Here is a 23211-nt window from a genome sequence, read left to right on the forward strand (position 1 = left end):
GTGAATAAATAGGTGTGTTCAGAGCTGCTTAAATACAGAATTACTGATATGTACAACAGTGGTGTCCCAAACCCTGACAAAATAAGACAAACAGGAATAGAGGCTGGGAAGGAGAGGAGGAGCAGTGGGACAGAAAGGAGTGTATTTTTTACTAGGGCATGTTGCTGTTTTGGAGAGAAGGAGCACGAGTGAAAGATGAGACTGAGGAATAAAGGAGAGGATGAAGGAGAAAAGTCCTGAAGCAGAACTGGAAATACCTGCTGGAAGTGACCAAGAGCAGGATCTGAGAGGGGCAGCGGCGGATGCTCCTCCTCATGGCCCCAGTGCAGGGAACAGCTGCTGTTTCCCTCAGACACGGATCTGTAGGACGTAAGTGTAAAACTAATATTTGGGCTGGGCCATTAGTCACTGTTAAGGGGCCCTTTTATCTCTAGTAATCTCCTTCCTGACAGTGTGTCCCACACACCAGGCTTTGCATGCAGCAACCTTGTGAATACTGAACTCAAAGCCAAATGTTCAGCCCAGGACAGGAATGAATGTCCTGCCCAGAGCAGGAATTGTCAAAAGCACAAGGAACCTCTGCTACTTTGTTCAGCCAAAATGTTCCTGATTTTAATTAACTTTGGTTTTATTCTGGTGTGAGGAATTTGAGGCAGGCAGAAAAACAGAAAGGTGCTGAAAGACATAGCTCTGGAACTCAGCATCACATCTTTGGTCCAGGAAAACCAAGTGTGTTGGAACAAGAGTTTTCTGGCACAGGAAAATTGAATATTGTTGCTGTTGAAAAAGCAACCAAGTAATCTCTACAATACCTGCCAGTCCAAAACAAAGGTCGCTTTTAGTACAGTGCAGCAGCCCATCATCACTTTAAGAGACAGAATTTTCCAGATTTTTATACTTAATCAAATCAGCAACTGTATCTGCATTCCACTTGCCCTAAATTGCATCACTTGTCAACAAATGTGCATATGGCAGAACAGCACTACTGTCATCCCTAAATATATATATAGAAATATATATAAAGATAAATAACTTTATCTGTTAATTAATCTGCTTATTAATAAGCAAAACCATCGGTTAAGAATATCACTCTCGTGCATCCTCCAAGTCTCCAGTCTTTCCTCAAAAGGATTTGGAAACCAGGAGTCAGTTTGGAGCTTTTAAAAGGCCAAAAGTTTAAAATGCTATACCCTTCCAAAGCTCTCAAAATAAGCGATAAAGCAATCCTGTAATTTAGAACAACGCCAGGCGGGAGGTCCCAGCTATCACCAGAGCTTCACCAGAGCAGGGTTCCTCCAGGATCCGCAGCTCGGCACGTCCCGCGGGTGCCAGAACGGCCTCCGGCCCCCACGGCAGCATCTCCCGCGGGTGCCAAGAGCGGCGGGAGCGGCGGCCGGGCCGGGCCGGGCCGGGCCGGGGGCCGGGCGGGGGGCCGGGCCGGGCGGGGGGCCGGCCGTGGCGGCCCCTCCCCTGCTGCCCTACTCCCTTGCTGCCTTGCGGCCCCTCGCCTGCTCCGGAGAACCGGGGGAACCCGTCCGGCCGGTCTGGCGGCGGCTCGCAGGCAGCCGGGGCGGGCGCGGGGCTCCGGAGGCGCTGAGCGAGCCAGCGGGAACCCGCGGGCACAGGTGAGGCCGGGGGCTCCTGCGGGGCAGGGGCTGCCCGTAGCCGCGGGGCGGTGGCACGATGTGTCCATCGCCACCGGGGCCGGCCGGCGCCACCTCCGCCGGTGCCGCGCTCGGTGCGGGCCGGGGCTCAGGGCCGGCTCTGTCCCGGCCCGCCCCGCCGCACAGGTGCGGCCGGAGCTGACCTCGGGCGCACCCGGAACGCCTTCCCTTCTTTTCTCTTCCCTTCCCAGCATATCGCCGGCTCGGAGCGGGAGCCCCGACGCGTTGTTTCGGAGGGTTTAGAGCCCGGCGGGACCCCGCGGGAATCGGCGTCCCCCTCGCTCCCACCCGCGGGATATGCGGCCGCTGATGGTCGAACTTAGCGCAGAGTCTCTCCGCTCTGAAGTTTAAAGAAAGAGCAGGAGGTTGCTGGAAGGCGAGGTAAGGCAGCTCGGCTATCTCCTGTCCCCCCGAGCCCCCCGGGCACTGACTCGTGGCCCCGGGCTGCTTGCCCAACTCCCGGCTTTCCCCCGCCGCCCATGCCTATGCACGATGAGAACAGCCTTCAGGGCTGCGAGTGATTACTCATTGGTCGGTGTTTATGCAGTCATCAGAGCAGCAATAGCTTTCTGCATTAAGGAACAGTAACTCTGCAGTAGAATATACTGGGCAAGTTACTTGTGCGGTCAGTGACTTGCTTGGAAAACAAAACAAAATTGGTGTCTCGGTGCTGCTAGCTCGTGCTTATAGCTTAAATAGCATCCCGTCCTTGGAGGTCGGATGCAGCTGTGCTGAATGGAGCAGCTAATGGAGCATTGCACTGCTGGCTCGGGTGTCAGCAGGAGCGGTTTGAAACCGAAGAGGCCAAACAGCTCTGGCAGGGACCAGTGCTGGCAATGAGTAACAGCCGGGGTGTTTGGCTGTGGAGAGCCGGGACCGTAGGACTTGGGGTGGCAGCCTGGCCCTTGAGCAGTCCCCACCTGCGTGGCTGCTGCTGCTGGTGAGAGTCCCTGGATTAACATCCTGTTAGTGGCTGTGCTGGATGAGGCTTGCTCAGGTTTCTGTTTGGTCGTGGGGTTTCATTTGTCGTTGTCCTCAAAGCCTGGTTTAGAAGACGAGTAGTGTCTGGCTGTTTTTGATGTTTTCCTTGTCAGCTTTTGCACTGGTGGTCACCTTAGTCTGGTTGCTTTTGTACCTGTCCCAAGGCTCTGTTTGTCTCTGTGTTAATTTGTAGCTATCGTAGAGATTATTTTCAGTAACTTCTAAACTGTTCTCACTTAATTCTGCCATATAAGACAGCGTGTAAATGTTCTGGACCTTTGCTTTTGAGTTTGGCATAGTGAATTCCAAAAGCACTTGCAGTGGAGCCATTTTAAAATGAGCTGGGATTTATTTCTCCGCTCTCTTGTTGGTGTGGCTGTTGTTAGAGGGCCGAGAGCACGAAGTGCTGCCTGCTCTTCAATGTGGAAAGGCGGTTGGTTGTTGTTTCAGATGTTTCAGATGCGAGGGGTTCTGCTGTTCTTCCTGCCGAGGGCTTTTCCAGTTCTCTTTTAAAGGAGATGCTTTGTGCAGCTGTAATTGAATGCAGGACGTGTGCCAGGAGCTTCTGCAACCCAACCCTGGCTCTGTCAGTGACTTACCCAATGGCCTTGGGCAAATCACTTAACCTCTCTGTCTCTCTGCTTGTCGGGGTGAAGGGCACGATTCTCGTTCCAGACCGATTCTTTGAGATTCTCTGAGCCTTCCTTGGCAGGTGCCGGGCTCTGTGGTAGCACTGCTTTTTGGCAAGCTTACAGAATCCCTCTGGAACGTGTGCTGGGTTTTCCCCATGTGTTCTGATATACACTTGCAATATGATTTTCATTTGACAATTGATGGTGATAGGAAAGATGCACGAATGACTGTACTTTGTACAGCTACAGGGTGTAGCTGTTAATATCTTTGAAAGGTCTCTACCAGCCTCAAGCCATGAGTTTGTCACAGAGCCCAGACACCTTAGGGTAATAGGACAAATGGCTCCACACAAAGCATAAGAAATTTTGCAAGGCAAATTAATTTCACAATTTTTCTAAAGAATAGTTTTTTGTTATTGTGTGCACACAAGGTGGAATCAGCCAATAAACCATTTTCTACATGGTTTCATTGCAGATGGAGCCTGATTTGAAGCTGAAGGCAGCGGATTCTCTGTGAGTGGCCAGTGGCAGCATTTGTGATGCAGTCTGAGCTTCAGTCACACACTCCATTGGATAAAGGTCAGTTTAGGAAAATGGCTTCAGTGTCTATTGTAGATGCTACCAGAAGAGGTGTATTAATGGAATCTCCAGTCTTGGTAGCAGGAAGTAACCTTTATTTAGCCAGTTAAAATTACTTGCTGGTTTTGATGGTGACGGTGACTGCTAGGAAAAAAACTCTCTGTGTAGTTCCAAAAATCTTCTACTCCAAATAATGCAGTTTAAGCATGCACAACAAGAATTCTTTTTTCCTCTATTAACCTCAATATGAGCTGTTGTATAACATGAACCTCGAGAGCAAGGTAACACCCTCTAAAAGGCAAGCTGAAACCCCTTCAGAGTGTGCTGGAACCTGCAGCTTGAGCAAAGGTTACCCGCCCTCTTATCTTCTGCAAAGATAGCTTGCCTTGCCTTGGACTTTAAATGACAGAACTCTGCAGATCTGTTAATGAGAAATCCTAGAGCAGATAATGGGGAAAATGATGATTTTTGTTTCTGCAATGGCCCATCTTCAAGCATTTTTGCATAACCTCAGGCAGCTGGCCTGTACACTGTGGGTCTTTTTCTTGGATTTCTTGATTTTCTGTTCAGTTCTCGGTGTCCAGTTAATCTCTTCCTTGTGTCAAATCCTGTAGGCTCATCAGGAAAAATTAGGTACATTGGAAAGTCCTTCATACTTATTTTCATACAAGTTTTAATAAGTAGTTACACCAGGGAGTACACAATAGCTTCTGCTTTATATTTTAATTTTTTTTCCTCAAGATAGGACTTGAACATTTGTCAGTAGCACAGAACTGTACCCTCTCTCCTCCCTCTGGAGGGTTTCAGGCTCTTGATGTCTCAGCTTGCTTGAACAGGTCTGCAGTGTGTTCAGGGGAGGAACTGTCACCTCCCTGCAGCCAGGGTTGGCATGAGCAGCTTTTTAAAGTGAGGTTTTCAGAGCTTGGTGGTGCCAGAGTGTTACAGTTTTACTGTGGTGTTTGCCTACTGATGGTGCAGGTCATCGGGGTTATTAGGGCATTGGAGGAGGGACTGGGGCTGGTTCCTTGTGAAGGAAAGATCTGTGGGTGTTGCAAGCTTGGCTGCATACAATAGCAATTTAAAAGTCTCCTGGAGCTGGAATTAGTCCTTAATTCTCAGAGTTTGTACAGCCTCCAGAGCAGTACTAGGTGCTGGTGTTAAGGTACTATTGTGAATCAAATAGATACACTTTGTATTTAAAAATTGTGTGTGTAGAATGAGGGGCTGGGTGCCCTGCAGCACTCCATGGTGCAGCCAGGCTGACTCCTCTGGGACCTGCCACTTGCAGAACAGGATCCCCAAGGATTTCTCACCTTGCAGGGAGAGATGGAGTCCTTGGTGGTTCTGTTGTGTGGAGATCTCAGGTATGACATGCTGTGTCTCAGATGTGACGTGTGCTGTCCTGAGTTATGTGAGTGCATCACTTCCCACAAGCATTTTATCTGCAGCCATACTGGAGTCCCTCTGATTTGAGGCTTTTGGGGGTGATTCTGTCACCTCGTGTTAGGCAGTGGGAACTGCTCCCAGGGTCACGGTGCAGGGAAGATGTGTAGGTCAGGAGTTGGGTTCCATTACCTTACACTCTGGAGCCTCAGCTGGCTCAAAGTGCATACCTGAACTCCTGAGCTCACCTTTCTCTGGGCATCCCAGGGGCTGGGCTTTACCTTTCTTGGGGTGCATGTGACAGCCAGTGTGTTTGAGAACAGATGACTAAGGGAAATCATTATCTTCAAGATATAATTTTTGGGTGTTCAATTACTGTAAAGTAGTCATTCAGGGAAGTAACTGGAGCTGTTGTGTGTGAAATAAATCTATAAATTGATCAGCTTTAAGCATGTGATTTACATGGCAATCTACCTGAAGCTTAGTAGTGTTTGGAGTGAAACTTATTTCCTTGGCCTATTTGTGCTGATTCATGCTGTTTTAGCTGCTTTATTTTCCTCTCAAAATGTCATAAAGATTACGTGGAAGGTTTTAGCTGTTCAGAAGACCCTTCTATCTGCCTGTCCAAGCACTTGTTACCAGTAACATTTCCTATCTGCTATGAGTAATCAGCGATCCATCTCATCTATTGTAAGCAAATCCAGTTTCTGATTTGCCTGTTTCCCTGTTGCAGCTCTGGTTCCAGGGAGATGAGTTGCTGAACACATTTTTAATGAAGGCCTATACTCTGCCAAAGCCTTAGGCTGGGATCCCTGAGGGGAGAGCAGAAATGTAATATCCTGCTGTCAGAGGCCTTGGCTTCTGACTGTGCTTTGGGGGTGTTAAAAATAACTCTAGGAGCATTAACTGGTACCAACTGGGTCATTACTGGGCTGGAGGATGGATCATGACCTGAGAGTGGATGCTGGGCTCTCTTTGCAATTCCAAATTTCAGGTCTCCAGTGCTGTTAGAGCTGTCCCTTAATCCTGACCCATGGATGAAAGATGGGTCTGAAACCTCTCAGGGCAAAAGCTAGGATATGGACTTGAGCCCCTTGAATGGGACTGTCTGCTCTGCTGGAGCCATGCAAGCACTCTGTGGGCTCTGATTTCTGCTGTGGCTGCTCTCCAGGGTGGCAGCCCTGAGGGTGTCCTCTCACTTGCTGCTCCCTACCAGCCTCTTTGTCCTTGTTCCCACTCCGGCTCTCCGTTACTGGCGAGGTGAGCAGTGTGGGACAGCTGAAGATGGCACAATAATTACTGCTGTCTCTTAGGGAACATGTAATTGGAGTGATCATGCATCTGCCAGTAGGTCCTTGTGGGAACCCCACCCCAGAGGCTGATGGCAGACATGGCTTTCTACTGCAGTTTTGGGAGTTTGCATTCGGCCCTCCTGTAAGCAGGTTTTGTTTTGCAATGCTGGATGCTACAGTAAAACCTAGTAAAGAAATAATTCTTACATGTCTGAGGATCAGGCTTTGCATTTAAGTACTTTTTAAATGCCAGGTTCAATCAGGGAAACATCTAGCCGTAGCTTTTTTGTCCTATTTGAACTCCAGAGACCTGAAGCAGTTCAGAAGGGTCTCTGGGTTATTTTTTGTAGTATTTGAGTTTGCTCTATGATTCTTGCTTAAAATACCGATCTTCTTGTGTTCTGGAAGAACAGTGCATGGCCAGGTTTGAGCAGCTGTTTAGTTTGGCACTGCCAGAGATGAGGTAGTGCAGAATATGGTGCCAAGGACAGGAGCATGCAGGGTGTGGGCTGTGGTGCCAGCAGGTGTGTAATGGCAGGCTTGTGGGTCTTTATATCCATAATAAACAAAATAACAGCTTTACTGGCGTTTTAATCCTTTTACTATTCATGTCCCTTGTTCTAGATGGACTCATTAACTTTCAGGGCACTTTGAGTGATTTACAAGAAGTCACCCCAGGTTCTTGCAGCAGTGTCATGTGCGGTGACTCTCCAGATAAGAATTTAGAATAAGATTGGTTTGGATTGTTGTTTACTGCCTTGAAACAAGTGCAGTAAGTGGAGTTTTTACAAGGTTTACTTTATTCCAAATAATCTGGTGCTTGCCCTGAGGCAGAAGTAGACACAAAACCTGAATTACTGAAGCACTGTGAAATTTGCCCTTTTAGTAAATAAACTGGATCAGGTATACTTAAACCTGTACCTAATACTGTTTTGATATCCTTTATCTCCCCATATATCCACCCTGCTGTTGGATCAGTGGGATTTTCCAGGCTAGAAGGCAGAGCTGGGAGCTGGGCACTGCTCCCCACCCACCCAGGCAGTGTGAGCTGACACTTCCTCTAGACTGAAGTGGTTAATGTAAGGTTTTCTGATCTGAAACAGTGTGAAAGCCCCTGTTGTCAAGTCAGGAACTAGAAAATTATGGCCATGCAGCCAAACACCAGCTTTTTAAAGTGTTCCCTGAGTATTTTATAAAGCAGTATTTAACAACTGTGTTGTTCCATCTCAGGCCCTCCGTGAACTGTTTCCACAGTCCTCAGAAGAGTGACCAAAATCAGTGACCCTCTCTTCTTGCCGTGTTTGCTCCCCTTGAGTTTCTGCTGGGTGTGTGCTCCCCTCTCTTACCTGCTGCCTCGGGATTAGTTGGCATCTCTGTGCTCCATGCTGTCGGTTCCTCCCATCTCCCCTTTCACATTGTGATCCCTCCCCACCTTCCTCTGAACTTCTGACACGGCTCTGGCCTCCCAGCCAGCCCTTTTCTTCCAGACCAGGTGTCAAGAAACTTAACTCTAAACCAATTTGTCAGCCTGTCAGGGGAGGACTCCTTTGCCCTGGGTCCCACAGCAGCTTTCATCTCTCTCCTAACTGTGGGAGCTTTTCCACAGGCTCCTGGCCAGCCCCGGGCACAATTCCATTGCCTCCTGCAGCATGCTAATGGTGTGCCCAAAGCACAGAGCACTTGTGCTGCCTGCAGGGTAACACTTAATGAGATCCAGTGGCAGTTTAGTTCTCTGAAGAGGGAAAGTGAGTACAGTTAATTTAACCTTACCCCAGATCACTTGGCTGGCACCTGTTCCCAGTGAGCATCGCAGGCTACTGCTGGTGGCATTGTAGGAATTGCCACGTAGGCACACATCTGTAATGGAGAACAAAAGCAGCATGTTTTTGACATCTCATCTACCCCTTCGCATGACTAATTAGTTCATTAATCATTAAGCAGTTAATCAGTAAAGTTTAATAGACTAGGAGCTGCATCTCTGTGTGCCAGGGATATGAGCTTGTTTCAGTTGTTGTAGAGTGAGAGCCAGTTAAAGATCTGGTGGCATTTTGTGTTCTAGGGACTGTGTGTGGGAGGAATGTGTTAGCAGGACAGAAAGAATTAAAACATGGAAAAGAGGAGAAATAAACCAAAATATCACAGTGAGGTATTCAGGGGCCTGAATTGGAGCTTGAGGTATATTTCCTAACTCCAAGGCTATTTAGGAAAACGTGCTCTGTCACAGAAGTCTCAGGTTCTACACCTGTGTTAGTGACCAGCTGTCATACTCCTGGGTAATTCCATCAGGGAGAAGCCTCCAACAGCTTGTGTGGGCCTTGGGAGAAGTTGTGTGCATTCCAGTACACTCAGCCTGGTGGATTTGTTGTGTTTTGTGGGCTGTCAGTCTGTCCTGGGCGGGCTCTGCAGTGCTGCGGCTGGGGAGCGTGGCCTGCCTCGGGCTCCCTGCCAGCAGCCTGCCACTCGAGGAGCACAGTGTGTGCTCATGGAATATTTATCTCCCTCTCATAGGAGATATTAGGGTGGGGAGACAATTCAGCTTTGCAAAACCAGAAGCTGAGGGGGATGTCAGCGTGTTTGGTGCCGGCCCTGCTGCTTGCTGAGTTTGTTAGCGAAGGCGGTGCCATGGTGGTGAGGCAGGTCAAGGGGCAAGCTGGGAATTGATGTGTAGTTCAGGATTAGGATCACACCCTCCAGAGCTGAAGGGCACATGGGCATGGCCTCAGCTCATCCCTCCTCTGATGCAGCTCAGGGCTGAGCCAAAATGCATCCTCTGGTGTCCTCAGGTGTTTGGACAGCGAGATGTGGGATCTTGCAGTGATGTGCATGCAGCCCATGGGAAGAGAGAGGAAGCGAGGCTGGTTTGGGTGAGGCTCTGCAGGCCAGGATGGAGGATCAGCTGTGTGACCCAAACCCTGGACATGTCCCATGCCCAGTTCCACGTCCCACCGTGGCTAAGCAGAGATCCAGCTCCTGTGGCTCCTCAGGGCACGATGTAATGCCACTGGGAGCCGTGTTTGTGTGCTCCCAGTTCCTACGTCCTGCGTCGGGAGCACACGGTGTTCCTGGGGCTGCGGGGTGTAATTACACGTAGCAGAACAGTAATGAAGGGCTGGCTGGGACAGGAACTGCCCCTGATTCTGCTCAGTGCTGGAAAACCAAGTCCGTGCCCTTTGCTGCTCTGAGGAAACTGGTGACCAGCACCAGCAGAGTAAAACCAGAGATGTGGTTTCCAGCACTTGCTACATGAGCTCCTTTCCCTAACTTGTCCAAAATGATGGCAGGGTGCTAGCAGCATGATTTCAGAAAGGGATTCGGAGACCACCTTCGAGGAGGATTCCCAGCCCAACGATGAGGTGGTGCCGTACAGTGACGACGAGACAGAGGACGAGTTGGACCGTCGGCAGCCTGGGGCTGAACCGGGACCCAACCAAACCAGCAGCGACGCCGAGGAGAGCCGAGATCCTGGGAAAAAAGGTAACTACCTCATGAGCCTGATTTGGGGAGTGCACAATGCTGGATGCAGAGGCTGAACCTCAGGGACCGATTGGACTTCTGTGTTTATTTGTCAGGTAAGGTTTGGAATGGCTTATCTGACTCTGGAGGAGTAAATTGATGGCAGTTCAGTTTAACAAATATCAGAATGAAACTCAGCTTCATTCCAACCTGCAGCCCAGTCCTGTGCCACTGCTCCTTGCGCAAAGATAATGAGCATGGTGACCTCCTGTTAATTAAGGCAGGCCCTGGATGTACATGGCCTGTGCTCTGGGAACCATTCAGACAGACCTTCAGGTACTTGCTTTCCCGGTCCTCTGGAAATGGGCTCCGGCATAAACATTTTGCTGTGCTCAGTGTTTTCCCTGGAGTTCTGCTTCTGCAGAGCAGATTTCCACCTCACTGCTCATTTTATAGCCTCATGCGTTTCCTGAAAGGTAAAAGGTGAGTGGGAGGAGTTCAAAGGAACCAGCAGGTACAGCCTGTGGCTGCTGCCAGCATAAGAACCTCAGTGGGAAGAGTCCTTCTGGCATCCCTGCACTGAACCTCTACCCAAGAAACATCTCTAGCTCCCCTAAATTCCCTTTTCTAATGGTGCAACACAAGTATTTTCAATGTAACCAGAGCCTGTGGAATTTATACAGATTTTTTTCCTGTTTGTGTGGGAACAGCTCTCATTTCATAGCCACCTGTTATGTGTTGTCATTTTACAAGCACCCGTCAGATGTTGAGTTTAAGATTTTTTTTATGATGACATCCTTTAAAGTTGATGAATTACCAAAGCAGCTTGCCAAATATTAGATGTTAGTATCACACTTTAAAGTAATTTTGAGGAGCTTCCTTCCTACAGGTTTTACCTCAGACCTAATTTAACAGTTTTCCATCAGTTTTATCAACCCTGCAATGGTTTTGGAATGTGTTAAAGAAATGTTTATGTAGATTTTGTTTTTCTTTATGCCCTGTCATTTTGACAAACTTTGTAACTTTCTAAATTCATGCATATAATATTTAACTCAAAACATGGTTCTTCTAGATAAATATTTCTCTATTATCTTCTGGATTTGTAACCAAGGTGCTGGAAATGACAGTTGTGTAGTCACAGGGAAAGTCCAAATATGTCAGCATGGAATTTGCTCTATGCTGGGTGGGAAAAAAAAAAAAACCCCGCCTTTGCACTCGGATTTGGGTTCTGAAGTGTTAGTCACAGCCGAGCCCACGCCTCTGCCGTCGGGAGTTTCATCCCGGGAATGGGGAAGAGATCTCATGAAACCAGGAAGAGCCACCCATTAGGGACAATCACCGTGGGCTGGAGCACAGGGGGAGATGCTTGGCCGGTGAGTCAGGAAAGCTGCATTTCAAATTCCTGCCTGCCTCATCCTTCCCGGGCTGGCTGAGCTGTCGGGAGCCAGCTTCCAAAGCTGGTGAAGGAATTCCCAGGATGTGGGCAGCAGGGTGTCTGTTCTGCAGGCTGGGGGAACGGGAGCTCCAGGGCCTGGGAGGAAAAGCGGTGGCCCGTGAAAGAGCTGGCACAGAAAATGACTTGACGGATGCAATTCCCGTTCCTGAGTTTTCTCACAGTTGGACAAAACTGGTGGCTGAAGAAATAAAATGAGCGCTTCGGATTTGTATTTTTTAAATGGGTGTGAATGAAAACCGTGGCACAGTGTGGTTAAAGCAAATAATTGCCTTCAAAAGGTGAACTGACCTCTTCATTTCCAGCAAGGCAGATACCCAGGTTGGAGTGCTTAGTGCCTCTTTTAGAGGCAAACCAAAAGAGGGGAGAGAAAGGAATTTAGCACGAATAAATATTACTCTGGAGGTGTCCCACAGAACTTTCAAACGTTAAGGAACGCTTCTCCCTACCTCTGAATGTACTTGAATTGCTAATAAAGACAAACAGCCTGGAAATGTCTTGAAAAGGTTTTTTTTTAAGGATATGTATTATAAAGCAGGTACCAGCCTTGCTTCAGTTGAAAGTGCCTTTAAAATATGGATTTGAGGGAAAACCTGAAAGTGTCATATTTGTTCCCTCGTGTTTATAATGCTTTTTGGCCCCTTTTGTCCCTTCCAGACTGCAGCTGGCAAGTTAAAGCAAACGACCAGCGCTTCTATGACCAGCCGGGCTTCAAGAGAACAATCTTCCTGTGCTTCAAGAAAAGCAAATATGCGGTAAGTGGTTTTTTTTCCCCAATGAGGTGCTAATTGTCGGGTGAATGCTTCCTTAATCCCGGTAAAATCTTTGGAATGGCTGATGAGTGGTGTAAAAGCCGTTCACAATTCCTCAGTGTTTCCAGCAGAAGGGGGGAAGAATAACTGGGTTGGAGTTTTGGAATGGAAAATCAAGCGTCTAGCAAGTGTTTAAGGTGAGATAGAGAATTAGGAACTTAAAAATACACACTGTACATTTGTGTTGGAAGGAGAAGCTCTGCTGTTTGACTGATGTTTGGGTTTCTCCCACAGGGCAATGCAATTAAGACGTACAAGTACAACCCCATCACTTTTTTACCTCTGAATCTGTTTGAACAGTTCAAGAGAGCAGCCAATTTCTATTTCCTTGTTCTTCTCATATTGCAGGTAAGCAAGATGGAGAGTACTCACTGTGAAGGGAATGTGAGCTCAGTAATATTTATGACAGAATTCAATGCTGTCCTGTCAGGGAATTGTGGGGCACTATCTGAACTGCTGCAGAGACCAAACTCATCATAACAGAAACCTGCAACAAAAGCGGATGAGCTACGGCAGGGTTCTGGGATGAGCTAGTTGTACAGAATTAGAATGAACTCATTGCAGAGCTCATGAATTTCGTGAGAAAAAAGATGTTTCTTGAGTTAATCTCATAAATCAGAAGCATCACCACACTGTATGAGCCAGTGCAAGAGGGAAGCTGATTTCTAAGTAGTGTAACAGCCATACTCTTCCCACAGAGTTTTGTTCATTTTCACAACCTGACTTAAAATTCTCTGATGTGTTTTTTCTCTAGTCGGGTAACTGTGAAATATCTCTGACTTAAATGTGATTGATGATCCCTACTGACCTGATTTTATCTGTCTTTTGTAGTCGATTCCTCAAATAAGTACCCTGTCATGGTACACAACACTGGTGCCCTTGCTCTTGGTGCTGGGAATAACTGCAGTCAAAGACCTGGTGGATGACATTGTAAGAACCATGTTCTGTTAATGCAAAAAGTAAAACCCTCCCAGTGTAGCTCATTTCTCCTGTTGTGGCACAGAGCAGCGAGTACATTCTTTGCTCCGGTTTCAGGCTCGCCACAGGATGGACAACGAGGTCAATAACAGGACATGTGATGTCATCAAGGATGGAAGGTTTGTATGCTCCCCTCTGAGCTCTGTAAATGATGATCCTTGCCCCGGTGCTAAGCTTTGCCACAGATCTGAAGCTGCAGGTGACAGGTAGGGCTCAGCTCTGTTCTCTACTGCCTGTCTGAAAACCTAATTGAAGCTGGAAGAAAACTGCTTAAAGTAGTAATTTAAAGTTAATTCTCTGGGACTAAGTCTGTGCTAAGAACAATTTCTTTGGAGAGAAGGACAGGAATTCATAACTAGGTGAAGTGGGAAGAGAAAGGATAGGTTGACCTCTGAGCTGTGGACCCTCAACTAAATTGCAGTTTCTGAGAAGCTAACCCACAGCACACCAAGAGGTAATTTTTTTCCTTAGAAAAGATCAGTATTATAAGATCTGTAGAGTGCTTAGTGATCTAGATTAAAGAGTAATAATTATTAAACTATCTTTGGTATTAGGTTCAAAGCCACTAAATGGAAAGATATTAAAGTTGGTGATATCATTCGTCTGAAGAAAAATACTTTTGTTCCTGTAAGTGCTTCCCATACATTTATTTTATGTTTCAAGAGAGCTCTGTGGGAATCTTTACCTGGCTTTATTTGATGTCTATTTATTTGTTTTCTAGGCTGATATTTTGCTGCTGTCCAGCTCAGAACCAAACAGTCTGTGCTATGTGGAGACAGCTGAACTTGATGGGTAAGGTTCTACTTAAGGATGTCTTGGAGTTAATTTGGGCTGAGTAGGGAAAGAACAAGGGTTGTGTACATTAGAGTCTGCTTGTTAAGCCACACCTGGGGAACAGTATCCAGCTGCTGATTCCTACAATTCCAGAACAATTAAAAATTGTCCACTGGAGTGCTACAGACACATCAAAAGTGTTGGAGTATGTGATGTCGGAAGAAAGGGAGAAGAACATGGATTTATTTTTTTACTTTAGTATAGGTTGCCCAGAGAAGTAGTGGTACCTTAATTTAATTATGCTAAGCTTCTCTCCTGTGTCCGTGGTTTCAATAAAATCACCTTTTTATCCTTTCTTCTTAGGGAGACCAACTTAAAATTCAAAATGGCCCTAGAGGTGACACACAGACACCTTCAGGAAGAAAGTGCCCTGGCAGACTTTGATGGTTGGTACAGTTCCACACCTAACACTATTAGAACATAGCTCAAATTGTTTGCAAGTCAATAAAAGTAAAGTAAAGCTACTTCCATCAATGCATTTGGATTTAACTCGTACATTAAACACATTCTCCTCCACATTTTCTAGGTCTGGTTGAATGTGAAGAACCCAATAACCGACTGGATAAGTTTACAGGATCATTATCCTGGAGAAACTCAAATTATTCTCTGGATGCTGATAAGATTTTGTTGCGTGGCTGTAAGATCAGGAATACGGACTTCTGCCATGGAATGGTCATATTTGCAGGTGTGCAATATTTCCCCACTAAAAGCACATTCTTTTTCACTGGAGTGAAAAAGAGTCTTCATTCTATAGACACCAACTGTATTTTGTGTCCCATTTTGGTAAAACTGTAATACTGGCATGTGTTTGCTTATCCTATCTTTCCCTTTCTTTAATTTTTGACTCTTTATTTTTAGGTGCTGACACAAAAATAATGAAAAACAGTGGAAAGACAAGATTTAAAAGGACAAAAATTGACTCCCTTATGAACTACATGGTTTATACTGTAAGCCTTTTTGTTTAAAATTCAGATTTTAAGTGAATAGTGAATGCTAAGTTAGGCAGCTTCTTCCTGTATGTATGTAATAAATATGTTTTGACTTTTTTCTGGCCTGCTGAGCTGGGATGGAGTTGGAGGAAATCTGAAATGTGCCTTTGTGGGAAATGTTTGCTCCATTTCTGAAATGTGCCTTTGGGAAATGTTTGCTCCGTTTTTCCTCACAAATACCTGTCATATTCTGTTTGGAACGTGGGGATTGGGGATTTAAGTCAAGCAAATGTTTCTGAAGTGAGAGAGGCTTCTCTGTGTCCTGCAGATCATTGTGGTCCTTATCCTGCTGTCAGCTGGGCTGGCCATCGGACACACCTACTGGGAGCAGCAGATTGGTAACTCCTCCTGGTACCTGTATGATGCACAGGACTCCAGCCCTGCCTACCGGGGCTTCCTCAACTTCTGGGGATACATCATTGTCCTCAACACCATGGTGCCCATTTCCCTCTACGTGAGGTAGGGCAATACCTGAGGAGGTGTCATTGTGTGGAGATGCGAGCTGCAGCTGGGAGTGAACATTCCTTCTCTTTCATTTAGTGTGGAAGTGATTCGCTTTGGTCAAAGCTATTTCATCAACTGGGACCTGCAGATGTACTACCCCGAGAAGGACACGGCTGCCAAGGCCAGGACCACCACGCTGAACGAGCAGCTGGGGCAAATCCAGTACATCTTCTCTGACAAGACTGGAACCCTTACACAGAACATCATGACCTTTAAAAAGTGTTGCATAAATGGGCAGAGATATGGTAAGTTGTGCAAAGGAGGAATTTTAATACCTGTTGGACGTCGGGTACATACAAGTTCTCTTAGTTCCGAGTGAACTTCCACAGTTTAGACCTGGCACTGGGTAAAGCATAGGGTTGAATATAAGGTTGGGGTTTTCCCACATACAAATTGGAAATTAAGGAACTATAGTGGGAACTTCTCAGCTTTCAGAAAAACTGAAAATTGGCAATTTGCACTTTTTTTGGTACAAATTTCCTTTCATTAGAAATGCTTTGGGGACAAAGTCAAGAAACAGGAAATTTTAGTGTGAGCAGCAGTTTATCCTTTTCCTTTCCTTCCACTGCCAGGGCAGTACATGTCCCAGGTATGTTTTACTTTGTGGTGGGCTGTAAAAGCTCTGTTGCGCCTGGTCCCCCTGAGTGTGGGTGCTTGCCTTGCAGGAGACTGCCGGGATGCAGCGGGGCAGCTCCAGGGCCACCCCGAGGTAGGTTCATCCCAGCCACCGCTGCGTCCCGGGCCGTGGGACGGAACGTTCCCTCGGCAGAGCACAGAGCAATGGCACCTGTGCTAACTCGGGCTCTCTTCCCCTGTTTTCTAAGCAGCAAGTTGATTTCAGCTGGAATGTATACGCAGATGGAAAGTTCTTATTCTATGATCATTATCTGATAGAGCAAATAAAGTCTGGAAAGGAGGCAGAAATCCAGAAGTTCTTTTTTCTGCTTGCTATTTGTCACACAGTCATGGCTGACACTTCTGATGGTGGGTATGGCTTTTGCTTAGTTTGTTTTCTTGTGTAGCAGAAAGCAATCATTCAAATCCAGTTCCACAAGGGAGAGATCTGCAACTAATGCTTATACTGTAAGGGAGGAGTGTTAGGCTGCCCTTTTAAATTAAACAAAACTAAATGTAGCAGTGATCATCTATTGAATTAATGGGTTGGAAGATTCAATTAAAACATGGAATATGAATATTGCTTTACTCCCATCTTTGTGAAATCTCCATGAAACCAACAATGTCCTGTCCTTTCTTGTTCCTAATGTTTTTGGGTTGTTTCCCCTTGCTGTATTGGTGTCTCTGACTAAGGATTTGTCTTTTGGAGCTTCTTTTGAAAATGTTTAAATGACTGGATTGAGAAATTAGGATACTGAGGTAGAAAACGTGGAGTTTTGGTTTAATATGGAGGGAAGCAGGCTGAGGACAGCCTGGGGGGTTCATGGTCCCTGATGTCCGTGTGCCCTGCTGGCGGGTGCTGCAGCAGTGTCCAGCTGGACCCTCAGCCGTATCCTGGGCACAATCCCACAGGTCAGCTCAACTACCAGGCAGCTTCCCCGGACGAGGGGGCCCTGGTGACGGCCGCCCGGAACTTCGGGTACGTGTTCCTCTCCCGAACACAGAGCACCATCACCATAAGTGAGATGGGGGTCGAGAGGACCTACGATGTCCTGGCCATCCTGGATTTCAACAGCGACAGGAAGCGGATGTCTGTCATTGGTAAGCTGATTGCCACCAGCCTGCATGGAGAAGGTCACTTGTTTAGGGGTGAGAAGGGATGTGCAAAGGAGGCTGGGGTCAAGAATGAGCAGCTGTGTGACACTCCTGGGGCACGTTTGAGCCCAATGAAGAAGAAACGCCATCTTGTACTTTGGTACTTGGCAGTAGGCTGAAAAATCCAACCTGAAATGATTCCTTTATGTAAGAGTGCCAACTCTGCTGTTTCCCTCCACAGTAAGAGAGTCCGGTGGCAATATCAGGCTGTATTGCAAAGGAGCTGATACAGTGATTTATGAGCGGCTGCACCCCAGGAATGTAATGAGAGAAGCCACAGAAGAGGTGCTTGATGTATGTTTGTATTTTCTATGCCTTTTGAAAACAAAAATTATTCTTGACAGTAGTGTTATTAATTTCCTTTTCCTAAGCTATTAAGCTTAATGGAAACATTTCAGAACCTAATTGGTTCTGAAAGTTGGACTTATTCTGTCAAACTTCTCAAATGCTCATGTTCTTACCCTCATGTTTGGATTGCAAATGAAGAGTTTTCATTCGTGGATTTGTGTGGTTTTAATTATTTTTCAGGTATTTGCAAATGAAACTCTCAGGACACTCTGCCTGTGCTATAGAGACATAAGTCAGGATGAATTTGAAGTGTGGAATAAAAAGTTTGTGGAGGCCAGTTTAGCTACAAGTCGCCGGGATGAAGCTCTGGACAAAGTATATGAGGAAATAGAAAAAAACTTGATTGTAAGGAGCTGTACATTTTTAATACATTTCAATTCTGATATTAAAAGAAACATGTTTCAATGCTACTAACTGACTGTATTTCAAATACCTTCCAGCTGCTTGGTGCAACAGCTATCGAAGACAAACTTCAAGATGGAGTTCCAGAAACTATCTCCAGACTCTCCAAAGCAGATATTAAAATCTGGGTGCTTACTGGTGACAAAAAAGGTGGGGTTGCTTACAGCCAAACAGCTAAAAACAGGAGGATGTTTTCCTCTTCCTCTACACCGTGGCATTGAAAAGGAATTCTCATACTGCAATATAAATCAGAAATTACTTAACAGTACTTGAGCTGCTTCTGGCTGCCTCTAACAATTACTTGTGGCAGAACTTTCAGAAGTACTTTCCTCTCTTAATTTTTTTTTTGTAGAAACTGCTGAAAATATTGGATTTTCTTGTGAACTCTTAACAGAGGAAACAGCCATCTGCTATGGGGAAGATACCAGGCAAGTGAAAACACAGAGGAGTTAGTTCAGGATTTTCAGTCTGGGACTGACCTAGCTTAAAGTTTATCCTTGACTTTTTGGTAACAGTTTCTACCTCTCTTTCCAGTGCTCTCCTTCAAACGAGGCTGGAAAACCAGAGGAACACTGCTGGATCCAGTCCACATTCCTCTCTCAGAATGAACGAGCCATTCTTCCAGGGCAGCAGAGATCGGGCTCTAATCATCACTGGCTCCTGGCTGGTATGTACAAATGTTGTTCTTCTGAGTGTTTGGGATTTTGGGGCACCACCAGGCCACAGTGTCTCTCACTGAGGACTCTGTTCCTTTGTCTGCACCTGCAGTTCATTAAAATGCCAGAAATGGATGCTGGGAGCATAATGACCTCAGGTGTGTTGTTAGGCAGTGCCTGGAGTAGGACTGGAAATGGTGCAGAAGGGAACACAGTAAGTTTTCTATTTTTCATAGAATGAAATCCTGCTGGAGAAGAAAAAGAAGAAAAAGAAACTGAAACTGAAGTTCCCCAGAACAGCAGAAGAGAAGAAAAAACAAACTGAGAAAAGGAGAAGGGCAGAGGCCTACAAGGAGCAGCAGCAGAAGAACTTTGTTGATCTGGCCTGTGAGTGCAGGGCTGTGATCTGCTGCCGTGTGACACCTAAGCAGAAGGCCATGGTGGTGGAGCTGGTGAAGAAGTACAAGAAGGCCATCACCCTGGCCATCGGGGACGGGGCCAATGATGTGAACATGATCAAAAGTAAGGCGGCTGTCAAGCTCTCCCGCTAGGACAGATCTCCTCTGGCCTGCTCCTGCGGTCTCTCCACTGTCCCTCTCTGTCAGAAGACTCTTCCATCTGCTTTGCTGCCGTGGGGCTTTTAGCTTCTGTGCCTGTTTCCCTTTCTGAAGGAAGCACTTTAGGAAATGGTTAGTGGTTTTTCCTGATCTTTTTTTTTTTTTTTCTTTAGACTTTCCCTGAGCAGGAATCTGTGTGTTACAGAATTGTAATATAAAGACCAAAGCAGTAGCTTGGCTGCCCCTTGCCTGGTGGCATTAGCCATCCCAGATTGTACCTGCTCTGCTTTCCAAGAGATGCAAATTAAGAAAAAATGTCTAGGATAGGGTTTATGTCCCCAGGGTGTTTGTAAACTGCCTGGCCAGTGTGTTCAGGACTTTACTCACTCTGTCTCATTGCTTGGTTCTCCTTTGGTCAAATTTCCCAGGTGTGTTCTGACAGAACAAGCACTGAGAGAGTCGAAGTGACAGTAGAAATGGCCCCGATCATGTTCCTGTCCCTTTGTCTAACCTAGTGTATGGTGTTTGTCTCCTTCACCCAGCTGCCCACATTGGAGTTGGGATCAGTGGCCAGGAGGGGATGCAGGCTGTCATGTCGAGTGACTACTCCTTCGGACAGTTCCGCTACCTCCAGCGGCTGCTGCTGGTCCATGGGCGCTGGTCGTACATCAGGATGTGCAAGTTTCTGAGATACTTCTTCTACAAAAACTTCGCTTTCACACTGGTCCACATCTGGTACTCATTCTTCAATGGCTTCTCTGCCCAGGTAGGAAGGTGTGCTCGTGGGATAACAACAAGCAGATGCTTCTGTCAGCGTGGAACAGCAAAAGCTTAACCTGGCAAGTGTCAGGAACGTGAAGTTGTCACCAGTGATTTCTGCAAGAGGATGTGATGAGTACTGAACGAGTTAGTTACAAGCAGTTAGGTATGATTCCAGAGCACTACAGCCAGGATCATTGTTATACAGAGAGGAAGATTTGGAAGGAGTGGGGCAGCTTAAGAGAGACTAAAGAACTTCAGCAGAGCCTTGAGCCAAGGTGCTGCTGCCTTTAGGTGAACACTGAGACAGTGTTCACCCAAACACTGAACTTAAAGCTTTAGTAAGAGCACATGTGAGTTTTCTCAGGAACTGGAGGGAAGAATGTAATAAAATGAAATCACTAAGTCCTGCAATTCCCCCTCTGTTGCAGACAGCCTACGAGGACTGGTTCATCACGCTGTACAACGTGCTGTATTCGAGCCTCCCGGTCCTGCTCGTTGGCTTGCTCGACCAGGTATCCCCATGTTGTTACAACAGATGAATCCAAAGGCACCTACCACATGGTCTTTAAGCTACACTGTCCATGAAAAAAAGAGGGGTTTGGTTTTGTGGCTTTTAAGACTGTCTTCCTTCTGCATTACTCTGTGCAAATCCCGGCTACTGGAGAGAGAAAGGGATCCGCCATTCCCTTTGGGAATGTATAGTTCAGCTTCTCACTCTCCAAAGCTCAGGCTTACAACAACAATTCACAACTTTATTTTTTTCTTCTTTATTAAGGATGTGAGTGACAAACTGAGCCTTCGGTTCCCCCGACTTTATGTTTTGGGTCAGAGAGATTTACTTTTCAACTACAAGAAGTTCTTTGTGAGTTTGCTCCATGGTGCTGTAACTTCACTGATCATCTTCTTCATCCCGTATGGAGCCTACCTTAAATCTATGGGACAAGATGGAGAAGCCCCTGCAGATTATCAGTCCTTTGCTGTCACAGCTGCATCCTCTCTGATATTTGTCGTCAATTTTCAGGCAAGTAAGCTTTGTTCCCTGAGCTCTAGTGTTCTGGGAATGCTTTCTGCTCACTGTTCAAATTTCTCTACTAGCAAGGTGACGACATGCAAAAAGTAGTTGACATTATTTAGAATTAAGAAACTAATTTGGCACTTTTGTTTGCTTTTAGATTGGCCTGGATACATCTTACTGGACTTTTGTTAATGCTTTTTCAGTATTTGGGAGTATTGCACTTTACTTTGGGATCACATTTGACCTTCACAGTGCTGGAATCCATGTTCTCTTCCCTTCTGGCTTTCAGTTCACAGGTAAGTCCTGATGTTTTGTGGTTCTCAGTCCTGCCTCTTGTAGCTTTGTCATAAATTAACTTTTGCTCCTTTTATTCCCAGGAACTGCTCCGAATGCTCTGCGGCAGCCATACCTTTGGCTTACCATGATTTTATCTATTGCTATTTGCTTACTGCCTGTAGTGGCACAGCGCTTCTTATCCATGACAATCTGGCCTTCAGAGAGCGATAAAGTGAGTGAAATCTGTTATTTGGGTGAATATGGCAAGTGTTTATTTACAGGGGCTGGTGTCAGTGCTGAGGTGTGGGCTAGTGGAAGGTGTCCTTGCCCATGGCAGGGGGTGGGATGAGATGGCCATTAAGGGCCAGTCCAACCCAAGCCATTCTGGGATTTTATGATAATGGTAGAGACGAGTAAGTGATGGTGCTCTTGGGAGAGGAACACAAGCCTGGCTTGGGTCCTGTGGGCAGAGGAGTGGCCGCAGGGCTGGCCAGAGGCAGCAGCTCAGTGGAGGCTGTTTCCTCATATGCCTGGCTGAGATCTGGTGTTGTCATTGAGACCCCATAAGGCTGCTTAGGACCCCAGTTTGGGTTTAATTTAGGCTGGGCTGGAGTGCCAGGGTTACATGTCAAGAGCGTAGGGGATAGATTTGGCTACTTCTGCTCTGCCTTGAGCTGGCACACAGCACACAGCTCTGAAAACAGATCAGCTGTGTTGATGATGTCCTAATGGACGACCGTGCGTTTGCGTGCGTGCAGATCCAGAGGAACCGCAGGAAGTACCTGCTGGAGGAGCAGCACTGGAAGCGGCGGCAGAGCGCATTCCGCCGCGGTGTGTCCGCCCGCCGCTCCGCCTACGCCTTCTCCCACCAGCGCGGCTATGCCGACCTGATCGCCTCGGGGCGCAGCATCCGCAAGCGGCGCGCCCCGCTGGACGCCGTGCTGGCCGGCGGCGGCCCGGCCCCCGGGCACAAGCGGGAGACGAGCTGATGCACGGACTGCCTGCTGCGAGCAGCTGTTCCTCACAGCGACTGCACAGAACTGTTCTGGACAGACTCAGGATCTTTTTAAGCCTGCCGTAAGGATGTGAAGGTTTTTATGTCTTATCGCAGAAGTTTCTGGGTTTGGACTCCTGGGAGCACAGAAGGGCCAAGAGTTACCAGTGGAGCTACTGATCCTTGTGTCGGCGCTCTGTATGTCAGTGAAGGAGACACGTGCTGGGAATGGAAACCCAGCAGTGTCCGTTTTTAGTGATGCCTGGAATCACAGACTTTTCACTTTTTAATACTATGTTGGTATAAAACTATCTACATTTCATACTTGTCATTGAAAGAGATTTCGCTTGTGTGCTCTATTTCATTAACTGCTCAGACATGATGGCACATGGGATGCTGAGCCCTGGAGAGGGCTCTGGATGCTCCCATCAGAGTTGTCACAGCTGAGCTGGGATGTCATTGGTGATAAATTCCAGCCAGTGTCAGACTGGTTTAGGAATCAGGACAGATCTTAGCTCTGGAAGCTGCCCCTGGAGCTGGCACAAGCTATTCATTTCAGTTCTGGACACAGTCAGTGATGGATAACTAGAAATCAGTCACTTTCATGGGATGTGTTTCAGTTGCTGGTGCCTCAGTTCTTACAGTGTAAAAAGTGGTTTTATGAGTCTCTTTACATTTGCACATTCTTCACTCAAGCTGAGGTGTTTGAGTGATTCGCTTTTATGTACTTCCCCCTCCCGAACTAAAACTAATTATTGAAATGGTTTTATAGTTAAAAATATGACCTGCAGCTCTCATTCAATGGAACGTACATTTCAAAAGCGTGATGCAAATAAATACCCGAAAGCCTACTTCCTTGCAGAGTCCGGGTGTGAGG

The 23211-nt window shown here is 46.8% G+C and overlaps 1 protein-coding gene and 1 long non-coding RNA gene across 2 annotated transcripts in view; one reads left to right on the plus strand and one right to left on the minus strand.

Moving 5' to 3' along the window:
• Positions 1–1506: 1506 nt before the first annotated feature.
• On the plus strand, positions 1507–23185 carry ATP8B1 (ATPase phospholipid transporting 8B1). Its single transcript, XM_021545361.2, has 30 exons — positions 1507–1625; positions 1856–2045; positions 3753–3856; positions 9813–10005; positions 12095–12192; positions 12484–12597; positions 13081–13179; positions 13285–13346; positions 13782–13854; positions 13949–14019; positions 14365–14447; positions 14588–14746; positions 14920–15008; positions 15319–15509; positions 15591–15799; positions 16220–16263; positions 16382–16538; positions 17082–17270; positions 17506–17618; positions 17853–18017; positions 18113–18224; positions 18427–18502; positions 18609–18741; positions 18967–19252; positions 19830–20053; positions 20478–20561; positions 20825–21070; positions 21222–21360; positions 21442–21572; positions 22099–23185. The coding sequence occupies exons 4-30, from the start codon at positions 9825–9827 to the stop codon at positions 22327–22329; spliced, it is 3759 nt and encodes a 1252-aa protein (XP_021401036.2). The 5' UTR covers positions 1507–1625; positions 1856–2045; positions 3753–3856; positions 9813–9824; the 3' UTR covers positions 22330–23185.
• The window catches only part of LOC116184622 (uncharacterized), a 28511-nt gene continuing 9445 nt past the window's right edge, over positions 4146–23211 (minus strand). Inside the window, exons 4-5 of the long non-coding RNA XR_013341698.1 lie at positions 8302–8388; positions 4146–4464 (exon numbers count right to left, since the gene is read on the minus strand). This is a non-coding gene — a long non-coding RNA (uncharacterized LOC116184622). The remainder of the gene's footprint in view (positions 4465–8301; positions 8389–23211) is intronic.

The sequence above is a fragment of the Lonchura striata genome, chromosome Z (assembly GCF_046129695.1).
Source record: "Lonchura striata isolate bLonStr1 chromosome Z, bLonStr1.mat, whole genome shotgun sequence".
NCBI classification, from domain to species: domain Eukaryota; kingdom Metazoa; phylum Chordata; class Aves; order Passeriformes; family Estrildidae; genus Lonchura; species Lonchura striata.